Source organism: Oncorhynchus masou, chromosome 30 (genome assembly GCF_036934945.1).
Source record: "Oncorhynchus masou masou isolate Uvic2021 chromosome 30, UVic_Omas_1.1, whole genome shotgun sequence".
NCBI lineage: Eukaryota > Metazoa > Chordata > Actinopteri > Salmoniformes > Salmonidae > Oncorhynchus > Oncorhynchus masou.
In genome coordinates, this window is record NC_088241.1 from 53,163,382 (window position 1) to 53,189,199 (window position 25,818).

Below are 25,818 nucleotides of genomic sequence, written 5' to 3' on the forward strand. Positions count from 1 at the left end.
GTAACAAAAACAAAAGCGGAAAGCCTCTGGATTTGCATGTGAGGTTCTGCTTGTCCCTGGCAGGGGGAGAGGAGAGAGTAACGCAGAGCTGAGTAAAGGTGAAGAAAGCCTTCCTTCTAAAATAAAGTGACGGTTATGCAAATATTAAATTACACCTGACGGCTTCGAGGGAGAGAGGGAAGCAAGGTAGGCAGGGGGGGTTAGAGAGGATAGATGAGGCTGTTACAGAGGATCCCCAAATATCACTCACCCATTTTGTGACATATCAGAGGAAGTACAGGGTGCAGGAGGGAGACAAGGTGAGCAGCTGCCTAGTGTTGGCTATTCAGCAGCCTGATGGTCTGGGGGTAGAAGCTATTGGCCAGTCTCACAGTCATGGCAATGAATACATTACATTACAACCTTCCTCACAAAATGCCATGTTAGTTTAATACAGTGGAGAGGAAGAGACAGACCAGATTTATACAATTATGTTTATTTAAATTGACTATATGGGTTCATTTACATTGTGAAACAACATTAGGGTCTACTTTAGGTGTGAGACTCAAACCATTGAACTTTTACAATATGTCTGAGGCAATCAACACACACGGATTATTTTATTCAATGGCGAGGGAGGAGTTTAGACTATGAGAGAATCTCAATTGCATGCTGTCTCTCCACGTCTCCTCAAAACCCATTGGAGGAGAAGGTCAGAGGGGCGGGATCTTCCCCAACTCTCTCCGGTAGTGCTAGTAAATTTACTGTGTTTTCACCGGAGGCTGCTCACTCTAGAGCGCGTGGGTGATACTAGAGGAGAGCAGAGCGTGCATTACCGGGCATGCGAAGCGAGAATGCCAGACTGGTCTGGAGGCTGCACACTGTATCCCCCGAAATCCCCGAAATCCCTATAATTACCGACAAAACCGTACCGTTTCCTTTGCTATCGACCATCCTAAATCTGCACAAGACAATTGGATTTCTTGTCTTCTCTGATTTGTGTCTCTAAGGAGGAGAGATGAGAGTTCACTTCCCTACCAGTTGGATATTTCAAGGCTGGGTCACCCATCTGGTTCTCAATCTGTGCGCACAGGTAAATCGTAGGCTACTCAAAAAACTCATTGCATACATACAAAAGTGCTTTATATAGATAATAGTTTTATTTAATGGATGTATAGAGTTGTCTATATCTAGAGTAGGTCTTCATCTAGCCATTGTTATTGCTCTGGAAGAGTTGGTAGAAAACAGACATGCTTGAGCATCAAGTGGAAACAGTTATGCTTGGGTCGTGACCAAGCGACCCAAGCACCCCGGCCCTCTTCCGTTCCCTGTAAACTGTAAAGGACAGCTGAATGCATTCTTGCTGGCCTTAAGGTTGTTTTTACCGGACGTTCACGTTTCGGCTCCAATGTGTTGTGGGGGCGTTTGTCTTGTTACTGTAAATCAGGATCATGTGGGTTTGTCTCGGGGATTTAGGACGCGTTCTCTTCTGTCTTTCTCCCCATCCTACGGGCTGGTGTTGCAACTGTCTGAGCAATATGTTGCATGTCAGATATTCCATTGAGAAATGCAGGACCTACAGTTGCTTTCATGTACATTGGTACCTTTGCACTTACCCCATTCATATACACAAACTACCTTTAGCACCTAATTGATTAAGGTATCTTCTGGCCAGTTAAGTTTTTTAAGAGCCCCGACACTTGATCTAAATGTTAACAAGCATTGCTTGCGGTACGGTTTTGGAAACGTAAGGAAGATATCTTTCATAACAGCCAGAAATAATAATAATTCAAAAAAGCTTAAATTACTACACACCTGTATAGGGTTAAGGTTCCCACATGGCCATATTCCCATGTTACAGCGGGAAAACAGAGTGGACTACCTGTACTAATTAGCTAGGACTATCTGCGTTTCCAAATACCTGTGAGGAGTCGGACATGCCACAAAAATGTTGTCACTGAAAAATACTGTTGTCTAAAACTGTGTTAAAACAGTGGGCAGTAAGTGTGTATTTTGCATTTGTGAAATTATTTTGATCTGATATGAAAGTCAAGGGCTTTATGTTTCTAGAACCTTACTACAATTGAGAATCGATTCAAGTTTAGATGGAGAATTTGGCTGTTTTAGCTGCCAGAGGCAATTCGCCTCTAAACAAAACAGGTAAGTTTCTTGGAAAATAAAGAGTAACTGTAGGCTCCTTTAGTCCAGTATTGGGCTACCTTGCACTTTACAATGGAGTGCGTGAATCATTTAGTCCATTACATTTTTTGACTTTGAAGTGACTTTGCAGTTGGAATTTAAACACAAGTGAACACCAAACGTTTTTTATTTATTTTTAATTTCAGTTTATTTGTCCTCAACTATATACGATTTTCACTGAGTTGCACATGTCCATCTTTTTAATGGCAATGCTCGTTGTTATCAAAACATACATTTCTAGTCATATGTTCTATTGTAATGACTCTCTTCTTATGCGAGACAGTTGTCAGTATTTTATGCAATACCAAACACTAGTATTAATTTAGTCATTTATGTTTTGTCTAATGTGCAGGCAAACGCCAAGTGTCTACAGTATCTAAACGCTAAGTGTCTACAGTATCTAAACGCTAAGTGTCTACAGTATCTAAACGCTAAGTGTCTACAGTATCTAAACGCTAAGTGTCTACAGTATCTAAACGCTAAGTGTCTACAGTATCTAAACGCTAAGTGTCTACAGTATCTAACGCTAAGTGTCTACAGTATCTAAACGCTAAGTGTCTACAACTATACTAACTGTACTAACTGGACGAGCCCAGGTGTTGCCTTATTCTCACTCCTGTAGGACAAGTCTTAACCTGAGAGAGTGACAGACGAAGAAACCAACCAAGTTGTGGACCGTGATAATTATAGCTTCTATTTGGGGAGAAAAGACATTATTTAAAGTGAAAATATATTGTAGAATCTAGATATAGTACAGACTGTTTTTTTAGCCATCAGCCTCATGACACATTTAACTGAGTTCCCCTGCAAGCCGTTCCGCACACTAAAATCACAATGTTTCCATTCCTTTAATCATTTAAAAACAATAACTAATAGCCGTACATGATTTAATGAAAAGCATTAAACATACACATTGTTTCACATTCTTTAATAACAGACTCATAAACACAATCACGCGATAGGGTACAGTATGCTTCACAGTTTCCCTGGTGCTTCACAACTTCCCCCACAAAACGTGATTTATTGGAACCTCGCGCGTGCTAAAGAGCAGCGGACGAAGGAGTTCGCTTCTGCTGCGGAGTTCGCTGTAAAAAATAAAGCTTTGTGGTAGTGCTTCGATGACAGACAGACATACAGTCTACTACAGCCCACATCCAGCGGCAGACAGTACTTTAGATGGAGATCTGTTTATAAAGGGCTATAAACCATTGTTACAGATGTTAACAATAAGTAAACTGTTTATAAGTCATTACATATCATTTATATCCCTTGGTAGTAACATGAATGGACATGAGATTATCATGCAATAATTCACAGAGTACCTAGATTTGAATCTGTAGTCTACAAATACCCAGATGTTAAATCATTAATGTGGGAAGAGGTTGTTCTTGGCCTGTTGTCAGAGTTTGGGGTGGCGGTTATGCAAATCTGAGAAAGACTGGAATGTATCTCATGTCAGAGAAGATGATGGGATCAGGGATTGCAGCGCCCCCCATGCACAAACAAATAAAGCTCATATTTTACAGGTGCTACTGGTTGTGAGAACTGTCACACACTCTTTCTCTAGTTGTCTATCTCACTCACTCATTCACATTTTTAATTTTACCTTTATTTTACTAGGCAAGTCAGTTAAGAACAAATTCTTATTTTCAATGACGGCCTAGGAACAGTGGGTTAACTGCCTGTTCAGGGGCAGAACAACAGATTTGTACCTTGTCAGCTCGGGGATTTGAACTTGCAACCTTTCGGTTACTAGTCCAATGCTCTAACCACTAGGCTACCCTGCCGCCTCATCTCTCTATCCCTCTCTCCCCCCTCTCTCTCTCTCTCCCTCTCACTCTGAATTCATTTAAATTCAATTAGCTTTATTGGCATGGGAAACATATGTTTACATTGACAAATCAAGTGAAATAGATGATAAACAAAAGTGAAATAAACAATAAAAATGAACAGTAAACATTAAACTCACAAAAGTTTCAAAGGAATAGAGACATTTCAAAAGTCATATTATGGCTATGTACAATGTTGTAACGATGTGCAAATAGTTAAACTACAAAGGGGGGAAAACTAAAAATAAATATATGGTTGCCCTTTTCTCGTGGCTACAGGTCACACATCTTGCTGCTGTGATGGCACACTGTGTGGTATTTCATCTAATGGGTATGCAAATTTATCAAAATTGGATTTGTGTTCAAATTCTTTGTGGGTCTATGTAACCTGAGGGAAATATGTGCCTCTAATATGGTCATACATTTGGCAGGAGGTTAGGAAGTGCAGCTCAGTTTTTACCTCGTTTTGTGGACAGTGTGCACCGAGCCTGTCTTCTCTTGAGATCCAGGTCTCTCTCTATCGCGCACTCTCTTCCTTTCTTTCTCTCTATTTCAATTCAAAGCAAGTGAAGTAGATAATATACAAAAGTAAAAGTAAAATTAACAATAAAAATGAACAGGAAACATTACACTCACAGAAGTTCCAAATGAATAAAGACATTACAAATGTCATATTATGTATATATACAGTGTTGTAACGATGAGCAAATGGTTAAAGTACAAAAGGGAAAATAAATAAACATAAATATGGGTTGTATTTACAATGGTGTTTGTTCTTCACTGGTTGACCTTTTCTTGTGGCAACATGTCACAAATCTTGCTGTGGTGATGGCACACTGTGGTATGTCACCCAGTAGATATGGGAGTTTGTCAAAATCGGGTTTGTTTTCGAATTCTTTGGATCTGTGTGTTCTGATGAAATAATGTGTCTTTAATATGGTCGTACATTAGGCAGGAGGTTAGGAAGTGCAGTTCAGTTTCCATCTAATTTTGTCTGCCTACGGCAGCCTTTCTCAATAGCAAGGATGAGTCTGTACATAGTCAAAGCTTTCCTTAATAACCTCTTGTACCTAGGGGGCAGTATTTTCATTTTTGGAAAAATAACGTTCCCAAAGTAAACGGGATATTTTGTCAGGACAAGATGCTAGAATATGCATATAATTGACAGCTTAGGATAGAAAACACTCTGAAGTTTCCAAAACTGTAAAAGTATTGTCTGTGAGTATAACAGAACTGATATTGCATGCGAAAGCCTGAGAAAAATCCAATCCGGAAGTGCATCATGTTTTGAAAGCTCTGCGTTCCAATGCGTCCCTATTGAGCAGTGAATGGGCTATCAACCAGATTACTTTTTCTACGTATTCCCCAATGTGTCTACAGCATTGTGACGTAGTTTTACGCCTTTATGTTGAAGAATACCCGTAAGCGGCTACATTGTGTAAGTGGTCACAACTGTCCGGAAAAAAATAGATCACGCTAATACACCAACACCAAATAACAGTGCCCTTAAATAGCCTACAAACAAACACTAACTCAAAAACAGGTGTACCTAATTAAACCCAATAAACAGAAACCAACGGAAAGGGAATCGATGGCAGCTAATAGGCCGGCGACGACGACCGCCGAGCGCCACCCGAACAGGAAGAGGCACCATCTTCGGCTGGAGCCAGCACCAGCAGCCAGGGTCCTGAACTCCAACGCGAAGTCCTGCGCACTCCTCGTCTCCTGTCTGAGGTGGATCAGTCGCTCACCCGCCGCTTTGCCCTCTGGTGGGTGGTCGAACACACCTCGAAAACGGCGGGTGATCTCCGGGTAGTGGTCCCGAGCCGAGTCTGGGCTGTTCCAGACCGCGTTAGCCCAGTCCAGGGCTCTGCCCGTTAGACAGGAGACGAGGAGGCTCACACTCTCCTCACCCGAGGGAGCTGGACGCACGGTAGCCAGGTAGAGCTCTAGCTGGAGCAAAAATCCCTGGCACCCAACCACCGCTCCATCGTACTCCCTCGGGGGGGAGAGACGCAGTGCGCTGGACACAGAGGACGACGTAGGTGGAGTAGGTGGCGTCATCTGTGGGGGAGCTGGGGTAGACGTCGGTAGACCACTCCTCTCCCATCGCTCCATCCTCTCCATCATCTGGTCCATCGCTGAACCGATCCAATGGAGGACAGCTGTATGATGATGGACGCGCTCTTCCATAGTTGGGAGAGGGGTGGTCGCTGCTCCTGCTGACTCCATTCGGGGGTGTTGCGTGCTTCTGTTACGACTGCTATGAATGGTGAGTGGAGGGGTCAAGCGCAGAGAGCAGGTAATTCCGTACGTGGATATTTTATTCCAAAGACAGTAGAGACACGGACATGCAAAACACAAGGGCGCATGAAACAACCCGTCCAAAATACAAAGGACTAAAACTGTCCGGAAAAAATATAGATCACACAAATACACCAACACTAAATAACAGAGAACAAGCCCGCACAAATACCCAGCGGGCCTAGTGCCCTTAAATAGCCTACAAACAAACACTAACTCAAAACAGGTGTACCCAATTAAACCCAATAAACAGAAACAAACGGAAAGGGAATCGATGGCAGCTAATAGGCCGGCGACGACGACCGCCGAGCGCCACCCGAACAGGAAGAGGCACCATCTTCGGTGAGATTCGTGACAACTAGAGCTTGGGTCAAGCACAGTGGTCAGGTTTTCTGCCACTGTGTACTCTGTTTAGGGCCAAATATCATTCTAGTTTGCTCTGGTTTTTTTTGTTAATTCTTTCCAATGTGTCAAGTAATTATCTTTTTGTTTTCTCATGATTTGGTTGGGTCTAATTGTGTTGCTGTCCTGGGGCTCTGTGGGGTGTGTTTGTGAACCGAGCCCACAGGACCAGCTTGCTTAGGGGACTCTTCTGCAGGTTCATCTCTCTGTAGGCGATGGCTTTATGGAATATTTGGGAATCGCTACCTTTTAGGTGGTTGTAGAATTTAACAGCTGTTTTCTGGATTTCGATAATTAGATAATTATCTCTTCTTTTAAAGCTTTGATGGTTCACAGCACACACACAAACAGTTTGGGAACCAATGTTTGCATGTAACAGAACTGACTGTAGTTGCACTTCAGATAAAATAAGAATGGATGGAGGTTAGAGGTGCCTATGTAACATCCTGGCCTTTCTCTAGTTTAGCCTGTAATCATTAGGATGGATCCAGCCATGCTCTTATATATTTAATGAATTAAAACATATTGCAGCAACGTCTCAATTATGGCCTGATGTTCGGAGGCAGAGGAAACTGAAATACAATTCCCAGCATTCTTTTGGTTTCCTGCCCCCATTCGCCCAAATCTGTCACTGAGCAATACTCTCTGTCACGGTTGGGTGTCAATAGTCTCAACATGCCTTCTTCCCTCACCTCCTTCCTGCATATCCTTCCCTCATCTCTGAAACATTGATCCATGACAGTTATACGGTAAGGCAGCGTTTCCAAAACTGGGTTCTCGGGACCCCAAGGCATGCACGTTTTGGTATTTGCTAACACTACACAGCTGTTTCAAATGATCGAAGGTTGATGATTAGTTGATCTGAATCAGGACAAAAACCAAAACATGCAGCCCTTGGGGTCCAGAGGACCGATCTATATATGGCCCATCCAGGAATCAAACCCACAACTATAGTGTTTCCAGCACCATGCTGAGCCTTCGGAACTGCTGCTCCATTACTCACCCACCTTCTTCGATGTATGGGAAATGTGTCCTTCTCCAACAGCTGTAAGTTGATGCATGGCAGCATTGCTCTGATCTCAGTCAGCTTGTCTCCTCTAACACATGTTGCTCATTATGACTGTGGTCACAACTATGAGTGGCATTCATCATTAAAAGCAAAACAATGACTGATGTGAGACACTGTGGAAGTAATTCAACTGGTTGGGATCTCTGGCACCACAGACACACAGACTAAAACCGTATCAGTGGAGGTTTTCAAAGGGTTGGTCGCAAAAGGTTGTTTGTTCTGGGTTGTAGCATAAGGCTACAGACTTTGTTTTTTTTACTTGGTGGGTAACAAGAAAAACCTGAATGAGAAGCTTTAGATGAGTTTCTGTAGTCTGTGATTGGGGGACAGAGCTGGCATAGGGGCACAGACAGCAGAGGGAGGGATGGAGAGAGGAAAGAGTTGTGCCATGTGACAGTGAAGTAGAGCTACTGTAAGATTCTTTAGGATGGAGTTAGTAATACTAGGCAGAAGCACTCTGTGCTTGTGGTGTTTGAAGGTTTATATAAATGGAGAATTATGTGTTTTTGTTAGTTCTATTCCTTCACAAAGAAACTTTTGGTTCAGCATATTTTCTCTCATAACTGTGTTATTCTGTAATTCAGAACACTGGCTGGGGAGGTACATGCATATGTGTGTTTGTGGTGAGGGGTATTGTATTAGCGTACCATTGAACCCCTGCCAACAGCAGTGGGTGGCTAGACCATAGCACGATCAGTGTTCACAGTAGAGAGAAACTCATGTTTTAAGTGTCTTACACAGCTGTAGGATCTTAATCTTGCGATTACATTCTTGATTCTTCTTGGGTATGACGCTACAAGTCTGACACACCTGTATTTGGGGGGTTTCTCCCATTCTTCTCTGCAGATCCTCTCAAGCTCTGTCAGGTTGGATGGGGAGCGTCGCTGCACAGCTATTTTCAGGTCTCTTCACTCTTCAAAGATGTTCGATTGAGTTCAAGTCTGAGCTCTGGCTGGGCCACTCAAGGACATTCAGAAGCCACTCTTGCGTTGTCTTGGCTGTGTGCTTAGTCTTGTTGGAAGGTGAACCTTCACCACAGTCTGAGGTCCTGTGCGCTCTGGAGCAGGTTTTCATCAAGGGTCTCTTTGTACTTTGCTATATTCATCTTTCCCTCGATCCTGACTACTTTCCCAGTCCTTGCCACTGAAAAACATCCCCACAGCATGATGCTGACTCCACCATGCTTCACCATAGGGATGTTGCCAGGTTTCCTCCGGACTTGAAGCAAAGAGTTCAATCTTGGTTTCATCAGAACAGAGAATCTTGTTTCTCATGGTCTGAGAGTCCTTTAGGTGCCTTTTGGCAAACTACAAGCCGGCTGTCATGTGCCTTTTACTAAGGAGTGGCTTCCGTCTAGCCACTCTACCATAAATCCCTGATTGGTGTAGTGCTGCAGAGATGTTTGGCCTTTTGGAAGATTCTCCCATCTCCACAGAGGAACTCTGGAGCTCTGTCAGAGTGACCATCGAGTTATAGTTCACCTCCCCTGACCAAGGCCCTTTTCCCTCGGTTGTTCAGTTTGGCCGGGCGGCCATCTCTAGGAAGAGTCTTGGTGGTTCCAAACTTCTTCCATTTAAGAATGATGGAGGCCACTGTGTTTTTGGGGACCTTCAATGCTGCAGAAATGTTTTGGTACCCTTCCCCAGATCTGTGTCTCAGCACAATCCTGTCTTGAAGCTCTACAGAAAATTCCTTTGACCTCATGGCTTGGTTTTTTCTCTGACATGCACTGTCAACTGTGGGACCTTGTATAGACAGGTGTGTGCCTTTCCAAATCATGTCCAATCAATTTAATTTTCCACCGGTGGACTCCAATCAAGTTGTAGAAACACATCAGTGATGAGCTCAATTTTGAGTCTCATAGCAAAGGGTCTGAATACTTGTAAATGTAAATAAACTGTTTCTGTTTATTTTTAAAAATTGGCCAAAAAATACATATTTGTCATTATTGGGTATTGTGTGTAGATTGAGGACATTTGTTTATTTAATCCATTTTAGAACAAGGTTGTAATGTAACAAAATAGAAGGGGTCTGAATACATTCTGAATGCACTGTACACTACAAGTTTCAAATGTAACTGGAAAGTTATCCTGCAACAGGGTGATCAAATGAAGATCCTACATCTGTACACCAAGCTTCAACGAGCCACTGAGGCGACCACCCTCCCTCCACAGCCAAGTATCCACTCTGGTGACTACTACAATGCCAGTATGCTCTGCTGAAGTGGGCACTATTTGTATTTTATGGTTTTGTTTAAAAGGGCTTGGTCGTTAGAACAGTTTGGAATCAAATCATTAGGACAAAGTTTTATTCCAGTAATGTTTCATTCCAAAATGCATTCTGTTGACAGTGAGAATGTGAGAATGTTTGCAGTGGAATGCCTTGAGGGGTTGGGGTTTTTCTGTTTCTTTCTGTCTTGGGCAATCCTCTTCTCTTTTCCTCCAACAACCACTGTTTAGTCTTATTGATAGACTTATATCTCATGTCTACAAATTCATGAATGACCCTTACAAACAACCCACATGATAAATGTGCATTTTCACATGTTGAGCAGAAATGTTCACATAAGAAAAGAGACACGTGAAGTCAGTTGTTCACATGTCTTGAAGTCCACTTTTTATATGTGAGGGGAATAACCCGTTTTCACCTCACATGTCAATTGCATATTCACGTGTGAAATTAGCAGTTTCATATGTGAAAATAGATTCAGAACTTTCACGTGACAAACGTTCACACGTGTCATTTTTCACATGTCCAGACATGAACCACCCTTTTTAACCAGATTTTTTCCCCATGCGTTTTCTTTTTGTACGGTGAATAAACAAATGAATTAATGACATTTTGTTTAAATTTACTGTCACCTGCCACAACCAGATTGGCCATAGTGGTTTGTGTTTTGTCTTCCAGAGAGCCCTCTCCAGACCCACCTGTACCCAGCAGCAGTACCTCAAAGACAAGAGATGCTGCAGGAGGTGTGAACCAGGTAAACTAAACCAGAGAAATACATGAATGGCCATTAACACCCAATATGACCACTCTACAGAACCAGTTGTCTGGGCTTTAGCAGAGAGCCGTCATATGCATGGAAGAAAGAAACTGCCATGTTTCATTTTTCCTGAAAATAAATGAGGAAGGATGTGAAAGAGGAACTGACTTGCTGCAATATATACACATATGCACACACCCTAATCCCCAAATAACTGTCCATCTCTAAGCGTAACGGAAATGTATCTATTTTAGCCTCTTCCTCTTCCGCTTTCTCTTACCTCAGCAGATCACTGCAACGTTGGTGTATTAACCTGTGGGCAGTCTAACCCTCTCGCTCTTCCCCACTCCCCAGGGTCCTATGTGTTTGCAGAGTGTTCTGGGTACTCTGACACCAAGTGTCGTCAGTGTGGTCGTGATGAGTACCAGCCTGACTGGACCAGCGAGACCAAGTGTCTGCCACAGAAGTTCTGTGACACAGGTCAGTAGGTGACTGGAGTCTAGTCTAGTTGGAAGGATGACTTTAAGTCTACTGTTGAAGCTTTGTTTTCTATACATTTTAGCAAAGGCCTTTAGAGATGCTGATGTCTGTGGTGTTTTCTTTGGTTAACCACTAACCCCTGACCTGTTTGTGAAACCCAGGTAAAGGTTTTAATCGTGAGAGGACCAGTAACCCCCAGGCTGCGGTACCCTGTCAATGTCAACCTGGTCTAGAGTGTTCTCCTATCAACTGTGAGTTCTGTGAGAAGATTCCTACCTGTGGACCAGGATATGGACTGGAGACTGACACTGGTGAGAGAGACAGACACACGCAGACATGAACATGCACACACACACACACACACACACACACACACACACACACACATGCTGGCATACACATACACACACAGGCAGGCACACACACACACTTCTGTGTTGCCACTGTTGTTAGCAGTCCAGTTTTTCACTCTTCTCTGTCATGTGTGTTTTAAACTCAGAGGCGGGCAGGAGAACTTGTGTTGCGTGCAAGAGAGGATATTTCTCTCCCAACACCTCTATAGAACCATGCAGACAGTGGACCAAGTGAGTTAACACACACCTATACCGTGTCCCTTCATACAATGTCTTTTCCCCTGGGTGCTCCTCTTCAGTCCAGTGTGTCCCATTCAGTGAGGCAGGAACAGGGTTCTACAGGCGCTCAAAGCTCCACCACAGCGCTGTTCTGACTAATGCTGCACCACTTCCACTGGAACACATAGCAGCTTCTACCACTGCCTGACTCGGTGGTCAACCAAGAGAACAGAGGGGGAGGGAAGGAGAGAAAGTGAGCAGAGCGAGAGAGGGAAAGAAAGAAGAGAGAGAATGCCTGAATTGCTATAAAACAGAAATAATGACCATGTGTCCTTGGGTGTTTTCTCCTTCCAGTTGTAAAGGCCTGGGGAAGAGTGACAAAAAGACCGGGAGCGACCAGACTGATGCTGTCTGTGGACCCCATCTCTCTGGTTCCTCTACCTCCTCCTGGGTCCTAGTGTGTATTCTGTCAGTCATCACTGTCCTCTGTCTCCTCATCCTCCTGCTCTTCTGCTACAAGGACAAACTCAAACTACTCTCAGGTACCCGAGTGAGAGATTCAATTTGTCCGCCGTGTCTCATAGACTAGAGGTAACATAGTAAACGTAAATCCTGGACACCCACGGTCGGGGTAGATAGGTGGGGGCGTATTCTGTGAACATCTAGCAACCCGAAGATTTTGTGTTTGAATCTCATCACAGACAACTTTAGCATTTGAGCTAATTAGCAACTACTTAGCATGTTAGCTAACCTTAACCCTTTAACCAAATTCCTAATCCTAACCTTAACCCTAATCTTAACCCCTAGCTAACGTTAGCCACAACAAATTGGAATTCGTAACATATCATACGAAATGTATGATGGACATCCATAAATTAATACATACCATACTAAACGTAACATATGATACATTTGCTATGTTATGTCTACCCAGGTTGAATTTGTTGCAGAGGACAATATTCTTGAAGGAATAATTTTTTTATATAAATATTCCTTGGCATAAAATGTATCTGAAATGAATGACTGTCATCCTCTTATGTTTTACAGTGAATTTGCGATTATGTGTCCAGAATCTGAAAAGGACCCGGATACAGCAGGTAGGGTAGACTTTTTGATGACATGCATAAACAGTAGACTAAATAAAACATTCAATGGCTCTCAGACTAACCTATCTGTTTGTGTTTCTCTCCAGGAGACTCTGGGCCCTCTCTACCACAGTGGGGGTGAAGGAGGTGGGGTAGGGGGGCAGAACTGCACCCTGTGTGAGAAAACCTGTCTGATTGTCCTTGCTGACACCCCCTCAGAAACTCTACACACCTGTCCTACAGCCATACCTGGTGACCGGGTCAAACTACCACCCATTAAAGAGATGAAGGAGGAGAGGAGGGAGGAGGAGGATGAGGGGATGGGAAGTGAGGGGTCAGGGGAGGCGGAGGAGGTTTCTGAGGAGGCCGTGTGTGAGGAGGGTGTATCAGAGGGTGTGTGTGTGTCTCCACTGTGGGCTGGCTCCTGTGTGTGTGTGTTGTCTGTGAGGGAACCTTTAGAGGTAGGAGAGAATGAAGACTGTAGTCAGGCCGTCAACCCTGGAACCCTCGGGTCCTGCTCCTGTGGAGGAGATGGGGAGAGCAGGGATGGAAAGAAGGATGAAAGGAAAGATGGAGGAAGGGAGAGGGCCAAGATGATTGAGGGCTTGCAAGGGAAGAGCTCTGAGATGAGCTGTAATACCTCCCCCTACTCCCTCTCTCCCACCTCCTCCCCCCTTTCCCCCGTCATGCCGTCATGTGACATCTACCTGCCACTGACCCCAGCCAGGTCAGAGGTCAAAGCTCAGCTGATTGACAGCTCACAGAGGAAAGTGGATGGGCTATACAGACTGAACTCTAGCATAAGCTCCACCCCCACCACAGACACCACACCCACTTCAACCTCCATAACCTCTCCTGACCCCTCTATAACCGTGGGAGACCAGCAGTCCAAGCTAAGCTCTGAGGCCTCCAGCAGTGAGCCAAACCAGGGACTTTCCTGGAGGGGCAGTGGAGGAAACAAGCTCTTATCTGGGGGCTCGGAGCTGGAGTGTGCCGCTGATTGTATCCAGAGCCAAGTTGCGGAACCAGCACTCACCTCAGGTAGATACTGCACAGCAGTGCCACACTTTTTTACAAGAAAAAGGCTAAATACAGTATTCATATCCCTTGACTTGGTCCACATGTTATTGTGTTACAGCCTGAATTCAAAATGGATTAAATATTTTTGTTTAATTCTCACCCATCTACACACAATACCCCATAATGACAAAGGAAAACATGTTTTTAGAAATGTTTGCAAATGTATTGAAAATCCAATAAAGAAATAACAAATTTACATAATTATTCACACTCCTGAGTCAATACTTTGTAAGTACAGCTGTGAGGCTTTGTTGGGTAAGTCTCTAAGAGCTGTGCACACCTGGATTGCACAATATTTGCCCAGTTATTCTTTTTTAAATTCTTCAAGCTCTGTCAAGTTGATTGTTGATCATTGCTAGACAGACATTTTCAAGTCTTACCATAGATTTAAGTAAAATTTGTAACTAGGCGACTCAGGAACATTCAATGCATCTTGGTAAGGAACTCCGGTATAGATTTGGTCTTGTTTTAGGTTATTGTCCTGCTGAAAGGTGAATTTGTCTCCCAGTGTATGTTAGCCAGCAGACTGAACCAGGTTATCCTCTAGGATTTTGCCTGTGCTTATAGCTGTATTCTGTTTATTTTTATCCTAGGAATCTCCCTCGTCCTTGCCATTGACAAGCATACCCATAACATGATGCAGCCACCACCGTGCTTAAAAATATGAAGAGTGGTACTCAGTGATGCGTTGTGTTGGATTTGCCCCAAACATAACGCTTTGTATTCAGGACCAAAACTACATTTCTTCACCACATTTTTGAAATATTTCTTAAGTGCTCTGTTGCAGACAGGTGCATGTTTTGGAATATTTGTATTTTGTACAGGCTTCCTTCTTTTCACTCTGCCATTTAGGTTAGTATTGGGGAGTTACCACAATGTTGTTGATCCAACCTAAGTTTTAAAATCACCATTGGCATCATGGTGAAAATCCCTGAGCAGTTGCCTTCCTTCCCGGCAACTGAGTTTTGAAGGACACCGGTATCTTTGTAGTGACTGGGTGTATTGATACACCATCCAAAGCCAGTGGATATCAGTGTAATCTTTTTTTAAATTTTACACATCTACCAATCGGTGCCCTTCTTTGCAAGGCATTTGAAAAACCTCCCTGGTCTTTGTGGTTGAATCTGTGCTTGAAATTCACTACTCGATGAAGGGACTTTACAGATCATTGTATGTGTTGGGTACAGAGAGGGGGTAGTCATTCTAAAATAATGTTAACCATATTATTGAACGCGGAATGAATCCATGCGATTTGTTATGCACATTTGTATTCCTGAGCTTATTTAGGTTTGCCATCACAAAAGGGTTGAATAGTTATTGACTCAAGACATTTCAGCTTTTCATTTTTTATTCATTTCTAAAATGTTCTGCAAACAAAATTCCACTTTGACATTTTGGGGTTTTGTGTGTAGACCAGTGACACAAAATCTCTTTTTAGTCCATTTTAAATTCAGGCTGTAACGCAACAAAATGTAGAAGAACTAAAGGGGTGTGAATACTTTCTGAAGGCACTGTCCACATGTCATTATACATTCTAACCATTGTTAAAGAGGAAAGATAAATACATCCACTGGTGTTTCTCTTGGGTTATTGGATCTGGGTTATTGTACATTGTTTTGGCTAGGACTGTAACTGAGATTTCAGAAATATCTTTTCACATTGTTGCTCCTCCAAAATAAGTATATTGGTTTCCTACTAATATTGTACGCTGTTGGCTTGTTTTAAAGACCACACACAGTAGGAAGGGGAATGTGTGTGTGATGAGCCAGTGATTACACCGTGCTGTAACGTGTGTGTGTGTGTTTAGCTCTCTGAGTGTGAGCTCTGCCCACCACAACACTCCTGTTCACCCAGTTCCAGAGTTCTACAGGGTTTTGCAAAGTGACTACAGGTCTAATTGAAACAAGATGTGCTCTGAATACACATCCCTTGAGTAATACACAGACTCACACACTTTCAGACTCTCGTTGATCACTGTATACTTTAATTATGTCCCAAAGCAGTAGTAAGTAAATAAACCACATTTCTCATAATGCAGTAATAACATGTCATTAACTGGACTTCCCGCTCAGAGAGGTTAATTATGGCGGGGGCTCCCAAACCTTTTCACTCAGGGCCCCCTTGAAGCATTGGGGAACATCCCACACAACCCTGCGCGCGCACACGCCACATCTATTTCTATGAGCACAAGCACTGGAGAGAATTTTGCAGGTTCAAAGCTTATTTTCTGAAATTCTACACATTTTGTCATGGGATACAAAGAACATTTTACAGTTTTAAAGCAAATCTTGCAATTCTATATGTTTTGCCATGTCTAATGTGTGTTCATGTGCTAATTGAGTGACAGAAAAATGTGAACAATATCTATGGGCTAAAAAAAAACAAATAAAAAGGTTTAGCTGACAGGCCAGTTGATCTGGAAATGTCTGACGAGTTCTAAAGTTATAAATACTGTAGCTCTCTAAGGTATTACTGACTGATATGACAAGAGGAACTGATGATGCACTACTATGACGCACCTCTCAGTTTGGGAACAACTGAATTATGGGATCACACCTCGGAGAGACGGGCTGCATCTCAATGGCCCCTGTGTCTCCTGGACATAGACCTGCACGATAGGTGAAAGTAGTATAGGGAGCGAAGCGAAGACAGGTGTTCCCCATGACTACATCAGCTCCAGTAGGAAAGGAGATGAGGAGAGGAAGCCACTTTCGACTAGAATGAGATGCAGAGCAAGTTTCACACTCAGTTTAAGTCTGTTCCATTATTTCCCTCTCATAATTGATGTTATCTGCCCACCAAGGGTAGTTAAACGGTAGACAGTCTGCTGTAAACAGAGACACCAGGGGGTTTGTTTGTTGTAGTGATGGTGGTGAAATGAAATTTTTACACCAGGCTGGCCAGATTGGTATTCCAATGCCTGTAAATGATTTCAGATGGGATTCTAGACACTGACACATACTATGTTATGGTGTGTGTTTGTGTGCATGTGCGCGTGCATTCGTGTAAATGAGGTGTGAGGAGTGACTGTCTCATTGCACCTCTACAGAGTTAACATGGGAATATATGAGAGAGAGAGAGAGAGAGATGGAGAGAGAGAGAGAGAGATGGAGAGAGAGATGGAGGGAGAGAGGAAGAAAGCAGAGGAGAGCGAAATCCAGAGTCTCTCAGAGCGTTCACAGAGAGAGAGAGTTGAAATGGGCAGCAGACAGAAACAGGCATGGACTTCTGTAGTTTTCCTGTTGTGTTTATAAATACCATCAGCGGTGTGAACTACTAACATGGAAATAAGGGACAAGATGGCAGTTTGTTCCTCTTGATTTGAATGCAAACGCCAGAGTTGTTCCGATGGCTCAGTTGGTTGGAGCATCGTGCTTCTCACAAGTTGTGGGTTTGATAAGACATTAGCTGTAAGTTGCTTACGATACAAGCGTCTAAATGCCAGCTTCAATAACAGTAATTCTATTTCAGCAGTGAAACGGACATGTCGTCTGTAATAATGTTATGACAAACTATACTTCTCTACGTCTAAATGGCAGCTTGAATAAAGTTTGACATTTTCACATAGAATGAAAACTGCTGGTCACACTGAAACCGTGATGTTAAATGATATGTTTATGATGTCCTTGACCAGGACTATGGTCAAAGCAACCGCAGCCGACCACGGTCTTTCTATGGTTACTGTGCACGGTCATCATCACTCCTACTCGCTATTAGTCATCTGTGGTCGCCCCTAACATAAACATTTTGTTTTATATCACGGCTTTAGAGGATCATGTGTTTGTGTGTGTTACTGCATAATTACACAACCATAACATACATTGGCCTCTGTACACATTTCAAAAGAGGTTTGGTTCTCTGTGTTGGTTATGTCCCTTAACCTCTGGTAGTGAAATTAAACCTAATACCATTTTGGGAAAGAGACCATAATGGCAAGACTCTTAACTCGGCTAACTGGCTAAACTGACCCCTTAATTCTCTGTCTCTCTTTCTCCCTCCCTCTCCTTCTCTCTACTCTCTCTCTCCCCTCTACTCTCTCTCTCTCTACCTCTACTCTCTCTCTGCCAGGTCAGGTGACGGGGAACAATAACACCACCTTCATCTCCAGCGGTCAGGTTATGAACTTCAGCGCTGATGTCATCGTCGTCTACGTCAGCCAGACGTCGCTAGGCAACGAGGAGGAAGGGCTAGATGATGCATTCGGAATCCCCGTCCAGGAACAGGCCAATGAGAGAGCTCCGTTGTTCCAGAGTTCCGCCTCCTCCAAAAGTGTCGGTCATTCACCTCCACCTTCTCCAAGGAACTCCATTACCCATAACCCCCCACAGCAGGATGACAACCTGCCAGTTCAGGAAGTGACTGATGAGTTGCCCAGTGACTGATGAAGTGAGACAAGAAAATTGTGGATAGTGTACCATAAAGAGAGGAGTGAAGCCACAGACTTGTTGACACTCCAAAACCTATTGCTACGACCTACTTCAAACAATAGTCCATAGTCTTCCTGGGTAGGTGCTAGGAATTGGAACTGTGCCATAGACTTAGAACTGGAACCTGGAGGACTGTGTTCCTCATCTGGACCTCATGGCTGTCTCAATAGTCTCATGAAGCCTCCTTTACTTCATTGTCTCCTTTCTTTCATTCTTACTGATCTAAAAGAGCTGGACAACTGAAATCAAGTCCATGAGTTTGACTCCCTTCTTGTTGTTATCCTTGGTGTTGATTTCTTCTCAGAGCACCACGAGTGCGGTTTGTTGTTAAGAAAAATGCTATGCATTTGTTGAGCTATATACTATACATGTAAATGTGTTGTTCATTTTCTAAAATATTTTTGATGTTGGACTAATGAAGAAATCTTTGGAACGAAAGCCTTATTGTCGTACTACAAAAACCATGGAAGTGGATCAGTGATCCACACTCGTGTGATGAGTAACCTTGTCTGAAAAGACTAGTGTTAGCTTTAGCTCAGAGCGCTAACTAAGTCTTGTGGACAGTAGGACACCCGGGATTCATCCACCTTAATCAATTGTGTTGACCCAAAGAAAATAAAGACTGCACTATGTAGAAATCACTCCGCCATTTCGTTGTTACTAAAATCGAATAGTTTGCCTAATTTCAGTTTGTGACAAAACAAGCATGTCTAGTGTAGAGAATCATTGTAACATCTAAATTGCTGGAAAATATATTTACCGTAATCAAAAATGTTGTATTTTCAGCTGTTTGAAGCTGGTGAAAAAGATTTAAGTAAAAGACGCAAAAAACTAAACTTCAGAACGGAACGCATAGAAATAGTGCACATAGAACATATCTACTGTTTCTTTGCTTTGAATGATAATGATCGATCGATAACTCCCGTTTCTATGTGAATTTGGTTGGGTCGCCCAAAAAGTTACATATTGCAGCTTTAAGACTTTACCTGGTTGAACAACATAGTGTCTCCGAGCATTTTGTATTATTCAATATTTAAATCAGAGACACTCACATTTAGTGTCATATGTTATGTTTCGTATGGTAGGTATTCATTTGAGGATGCCCATCATCCATTTCGTATGATATGTTACGAATTCCAATTTGTATGATATGTTACGAATTCCAATTTGTTAATATGTAACGAATTTGAAAAATGTATGATACAGTATGTTACGAATTCCAATTTGTTGAGACTAACGTTAGCTAGGTGGGTAGGAGGCTAACATTAGCTAGCTGGCAAACGTTAGTTATGCTAGGGGTTAAGGTTAGCAGGTTAAAGGGTTGGGTTTAGCTAAAAGAGTTTGAGTTCGGGTTAGCTAAAAAGTGTAAGGTTAGGGGAAGGGTTAGCTAACATACTAAGTAGTTGCAAAGTAGTAAGTAAAGTAGTAAGTAGTTAAAGTAGATAATTAGCTAAAATTGTCTGTGATACGATTCGATAATGTTTTCATTATACGCCCACCTGTCCCCCCTGTCCTTTACTTTTTGCCTTAAGTAAACTTCTGTCTTTTGTAACCATACCAAACGTAACATATACTAATGCTAGTGTCTCGGATTTACATTTACTATGTTACGTCTAGTCTATTAGACCAGGCTGTGTTGAAATTAAAACCAGCTCACACAGTTAGTCTACAAGTCCAAGTCTAAGACCAGCTATTGAATAGCTAACCAATCAAATAAAGCTTTCATGAGTTGAAAGTGAAAACTTGTCTGTAAATAAACTATAAATATTGATTCAAATTTCAATAAATGACAGAACTGTTTTGATTCAAATCGAGTGGTTTTTTTTGTGACAGCAGCCATACCGTTATTCCATGGTTTACTGTCTGCTATCTGGTCATTACAATGAAGTTATTTATCTTCTCTCTGAGCCATAATGACTGTGAAAACAGAGCTAATTACACATGTGGCAGGGCTTCAGTTTCTGTCACTGTCCCAATGCAGACAGACAGACTGACAGTATTTCATTATCACACAAGATGGCTGGCAGTATAGGGCCAACGTAGCATTGGCCACATTTAGCTTGCGTAGCATCTAGGATGGGGCTATTTTCTGTAAAACCACATGAGAAGGGCTGGAGATGCTGATTTAGGGCCTGGTTTGGGTCGCTTGTGTTTGTGTGTAAGTGCGTGTGTGCCATTGAGAACCAGAGGCCCACCAGGAGAGGAGGGTATTTTCTGTTGTCTGTGAAAACAGGAAGTTATGACTAACCTGCACATGGTTTACATCAGATGCCTTCAGCTCAGCTGCTTCTAGAGAACATAAGAATAGAGAATGTGTAGATTTAGAGGGTAATGTATTGGAGAACATTGGCACTAAACTATGATGCCACCTAGTGAAGGATGTATTACATGTATTGCACACAAACAAATACACACACTGCATTTCCTGTAGTGTTCTAGTTCGCTGCTGGTGACACAGGGCAGCAAGTTCTCACCTGGAAACTACCAGAAACTTCTCAGTCAGAAATGCTGAAACTGGAATATCTTCACCTGCTGTTTAGACAGGCTTGAATTACACCTGAGGTGAAACAGGACCTGTATGGAAGTGTGAGACTCCATTCTCATGTAGGGACCTGGGATTTTACTAACCATACATGTGACATTAGGTTTTCACAGTCCAGTCACATGGTCAGGATAAAACATGGTGGCCCACTAATAGGAGGAGCCTCCGGCTGGCTATCTCTCTTGACTAACTCCTTCCTCGTCTCTACTTATCACAGAATACTGTTACTATTCAGATACACATTTTGTAAGAAAGAGTTTCTCTAAGGCACAGTAATGAATTAGACACATCTCTCCCCTGATGAAAGAATGGTTTATCTGGGGCCTATCAATAGACCATTAACAATTTGGAGACATGACACACACACACACACACACACACACACACACACACACACACACACACACACACACACACACACACACACACACACACACACACATATATACGCTTGCATGCGCACACACACGCACACACACACAAGAGTCTCGACACACAGCGTCCTCTTGCACATCCGTTTCTGTGAGTGGACAGAAAGACAGACTGGTTGAAGAGGGGAATTCTGAAGTCTCCCAAGAGGATATCAGTTTTCTATCAGAAACACAGATATGGAAAAGATCCGGTAAGACCAATCCCTATGGTTCTACTGTAAATATATGTAAGACCAATCCCTATGGTTCTACTGTAATTAGATGTAAGACCAATCCCTATGGTTCTACTGTAATTAGATGTAAGACTAATCCCTATGGTTCTACTGTAATTAGATGTAAGACCAATCCCTATGGTTCTACTGTAATTAGATGTAAGACTAATCCCTATGGTTCTACTGTAAATATATGTAAGACTAATCCCTATGGTTCTACTGTAAATATATGTAAGACCAATCCCTATGGTTCTACTGTAATTAGATGTAAGACCAATCCCTATGGTTCTACTGTAATTAGATGTAAGACTAATCCCTATGGTTCTACTGTAAATATATGTAAGACTAATCCCTATGGTTCTACTGTAAATATATGTAAGACCAATCCCTATGGTTCTACTGTAATTAGATGTAAGACCAATCCCTATGGTTCTACTGTAAATATATGTAAGACTAATCCCTATGGTTCTACTGTAAATATATGTAAGACTAATCCCTATGGTTCTGCTGTAAATATATGTAAGACTAATCCCTATGGTTCTACTGTAAATATATGTAAGACCAATCCCTATGGTTCTACTGTAAATATATGTAAGACCAATCCCTATGGTCTACTGTAAATATATGTAAGACCAATCCCTATGGTTCTACTGTAAATATATGTAAGACTAATCCCTATGGTTCTACTGTAAATATATGTAAGACTAATCCCTATGGTTCTACTGTAAATATATGTAAGACCAATCCCTATGGTTCTACTGTAATTAGATGTAAGACCATCAAAGAGAAAATAACTGCGATTCAAAACGTATGCTGTTAATATTAACGTAAGAATTGTGTTGTCCCAGTCAATATTAACAACAAATGCCAAACAGCTTATTTGTTTATCATATTGGCTCTCTCTTTTTCAAGGTCCCTGATCACTAAGCACTGGTCGTCTGATGTTCGTCTGGATGGGAAGACTGCGATCGTGACGGGAGCTAACACTGGCATTGGCAAGGAGACCGCTATGGACCTGGCCAAGAGAGGTAGACCATACAATCTTACATTCTCTTCCTCGATATTCTATTGCTTCCCTTGTCTCCCTTATAGTCCATATACCCCCCTGCATATATTGTCATTTTTTTACTGCTCCTCTTTACTTACTTGTTACTTTTATCTCTTATTCTTATCCATATTTTTTAAACTGCACTGTCGGTTAGGGGCTCATAAGTAAACATTTCACTGTAAGATTGTATTATATATTACCTGTTTTATTCGCCGCATGTGACTAATACAATTTGATTTGATATATGCGCCACCGTGGAAATCGAATTAGCACAATAAAAACATCCCGATAACAATCGGTCTGTTTAAGCTAGACACATGGGCTGCATCTCAATCCACCACATCCTCCGATGTCGGCCTTCCATATCTGCGGTGAAAGGTGGCAGAGCTCCAGCGCTGTTTGTCAGACCAGGAGACATACCGGAAATTGGTCTTCTCTCGGAAACGTCTGTAGCTTCCAAACTCTTATGACCCCTCAATGGAAAGATGAGACTGTTTTGGTCTACGACCCCACTACCGTCACGGGACTGAAGTCGGTACTGCCCAATCGCCAACCTCTGTCTGTACACACTAATATGATCTCTCTATGGAAAGAGACTTTCGGGGTATATTATTAATGAGAGAGGTAGGAACCAGTGGGTGTGCATTGCAGTGTATGCTGGGAGTTTTACAGGCTACTGAAGTGTCAGAAATGTGCTAGACATCCTGGACAGTATGGTAGTTTGATACTTCTTAAAGTGTGAATATAATTGAATAAAAAAGGGGTTCTCTGACTCTAGGTGCACGCGTCATCCTGGCCTGCAGGGACATGGAGAAGGCGGAGCTTGCAGTCAGTGACATCTTCAGGGAAATGGGAGGGGCCAAGGTGGAAGCCAGGAAGCTTGACCTCGCTGACACCAAGTCCATCTGTGAATTTGCTGAAAACATCTACAACAGTGGGTTAAAACACACACACACAACACCATATACTGTAAAACCTATTAAACACCATACTGTCAGGGCTCCGATACAGAGGTGTTCTGACTCTTTTGTCCCCCAGCGGAGAAGGTGCTTCACTTCCTGATCAACAATGCAGGTGTGGCCACCTGTCCTTACAGCACCACTGTAGATGGATACGAGATGCAGCTTGGAGTCAACCACCTGGGTACGAGACAGAACGGCTGGTTTATTAACAAGACTGCAAGCAACACTTTTTTACATTGCCATATAAAGAGAATATATTATCATTGATTGATTGCCATTGATTGAAACCTATCCTTATGAACTATTTCCTATTTCCTTTTTCCAGGTCACTTCTTTCTGACTTTCCTCCTATTGGATCTGCTGAAGCACTCCGCCCCCTCCCGTGTCATCACTGTGTCGTCATCGACCCACGCCATGGGCAGGATCCACTTTGAGGACCTGAACAGTGAGAAGGAATACCACCCTGTCAAGGCCTACGTCCAGAGCAAACTGGCTAATATACTGTTCACTAGAGAGCTGGCCAAGAGGACCGCGGGTGGGTATGGGTGTGTGTTTCCATGGATGTAGCATCCTGTAGAGAATGGATCTAAGCGTACACCAGTGTGAGTGTCTCGTGTCTTAACCACCATCACTCTGTGGTTGAAATAGAGCAAAGAGGCCCTGGGTACTTGAACAATGTGTGTGTGTGTGTGTGTGTGTGTGTGTGTGTGTGTGTGTGTGTGTGTGTGTGTGTGTGTGTGTGTGTGTGTGTGTGTGTGTGTGTGTGTGTGTGTGTGTGTGTGTGTTAACAGTTCTAGGGGTGACAGCCTATGCAGTCCACCCGGGGGTAGTGAACACTGATCTGATGCGTCACACAAAGCGCCCCCTACAGCTCATGTTTAAGAAGTTCAGCTACTTCCTCAAGACGCCAGCAGAAGGAGCCTACACCACTCTGTACTGCATCCTGACCCCTGATTCTGAACTCACCTCTGGGGGTTACTATAGGTCAGTGACCTTTCACCTCTCATCCCTGACCCTGAACACTAATATGTACAGTACTTGATTACCCATGAAATAAGGGTGTAAAATAATATAATTCTCTCTCTCTCTCTCAGTGGGTGTGCACAGGCAGTGTGTGCCAGGGCTGGTAGTGATGAAGGCACCGCTCTCAAACTCTGGGCTGTTAGCTGTCATCTACTGGGCATCTGCTGGAGATGAACAGACACCCAATATTAATGCAATCTTTACACCAAATTGCTTCTTTCTGTCACGTCAAATACTGAGAAAATATTGCTATCATAAGTCCTACTATGTCAAATGCTAAATGTGAAGAGTGAGACAGACAGGTGATGTATGATGTGGCTGATGGTGAGCGTAGGTGGAAGTGGTACAGATAGGTTATAGAATGTGTAGATTTAGTGTTGCAGTCAGTAAACTATCTGAGACTGACTGGACAAGGAAAGCTATATGTCAAATATTCAGTTTAACTAAATCATGTAATTCGCTTCTGTTTTTACACTTTTGATTCCTGTGCTTTCTGGAGAAAGTAAAATGCTATCAAATGCTATACCAACATTCTGCCTTTTCTTGTTGGGAGTAATTTAGCCTTTCTGACTATTATTTAGACCAGCAATAGCTTTCTCTACATTAATTATCTATTAGAACACGACTAAAATGGTCTGACAAGTATCACTAAAATTGGCCTATGGGGACATCTAGTGGTCAAAGCTTCAAACCACAAGACGTCTTAAAATGAGCGCTCGATCTGCACATTGACACAGTGTAACAGCAGAAGAAGATGATGAGGATGTAACCAACTGAACCTCGGATTATAAAAAGGAAAGGTTGTGAGTTTTCTACAGGATACTCTGTTGACCTCGTCCCACAAACAATGTTAGTCACTCAGGATGTGTGATACTATTTTTTCCCCCCAGAAAATGTAAGTTATTAAGTTTAAGTTATTATATTATTCTAACTAGGACATATTTGTAAATGTTTGTTCTCTGACTGGCAAGGTGTGCCATACCTTGTTCAGGGCGAAACGTGTAGTAGTAATGTCAACCGCCATAATCAGCCAATTCGTTCTTTTATATTCAAGGGAAAATGAACAAACATTGTGGGCAAGGCCTTTACAAAACCTGAATTGGCGACCGGTAGGTGTTACGGAGTCTAGTTGATAGGTAATATCATACCGAAACAGTAGGCTATCCGAATGGTTAAACTGCAAGTATC

The 25,818-nt window shown here is 42.6% G+C and overlaps 2 protein-coding genes across 3 annotated transcripts; both read left to right on the forward strand.

The window, feature by feature from the left end:
• Window positions 1-765: 765 nt before the first annotated feature.
• On the forward strand, window positions 766-20,222 carry tnfrsf11a (tumor necrosis factor receptor superfamily, member 11a, NFKB activator). 2 transcript variants are annotated; one of them, XM_064949301.1, is made up of 9 exons: window positions 766-1,072; window positions 10,690-10,765; window positions 11,123-11,248; window positions 11,410-11,559; window positions 11,748-11,832; window positions 12,175-12,362; window positions 12,868-12,917; window positions 13,013-13,946; window positions 18,054-20,222. In XM_064949301.1, the coding sequence occupies exons 1-9, from the start codon at window positions 998-1,000 to the stop codon at window positions 18,365-18,367; spliced, it is 1,998 nt and encodes a 665-aa protein (XP_064805373.1). In that variant the 5' UTR covers window positions 766-997; the 3' UTR covers window positions 18,368-20,222. The 2 variants fall into 2 exon arrangements, with proteins under 2 accessions (XP_064805373.1, XP_064805374.1); XM_064949302.1 differs by lacking the exon at window positions 18,054-20,222 and adding an exon at window positions 14,579-16,387.
• Window positions 20,223-21,442: 1,220 nt separating this feature from the next.
• On the forward strand, window positions 21,443-25,145 carry si:dkey-73n8.3 (uncharacterized protein LOC100150965 homolog). The gene is made up of 7 exons (XM_064949907.1): window positions 21,443-21,576; window positions 22,510-22,625; window positions 23,424-23,579; window positions 23,684-23,788; window positions 23,933-24,142; window positions 24,399-24,591; window positions 24,702-25,145. Exons 1-7 carry the CDS (start codon window positions 21,563-21,565, stop codon window positions 24,802-24,804), a joined length of 897 nt encoding a protein of 298 aa, XP_064805979.1. The 5' UTR covers window positions 21,443-21,562; the 3' UTR covers window positions 24,805-25,145.
• Window positions 25,146-25,818: the final 673 nt, after the last annotated feature.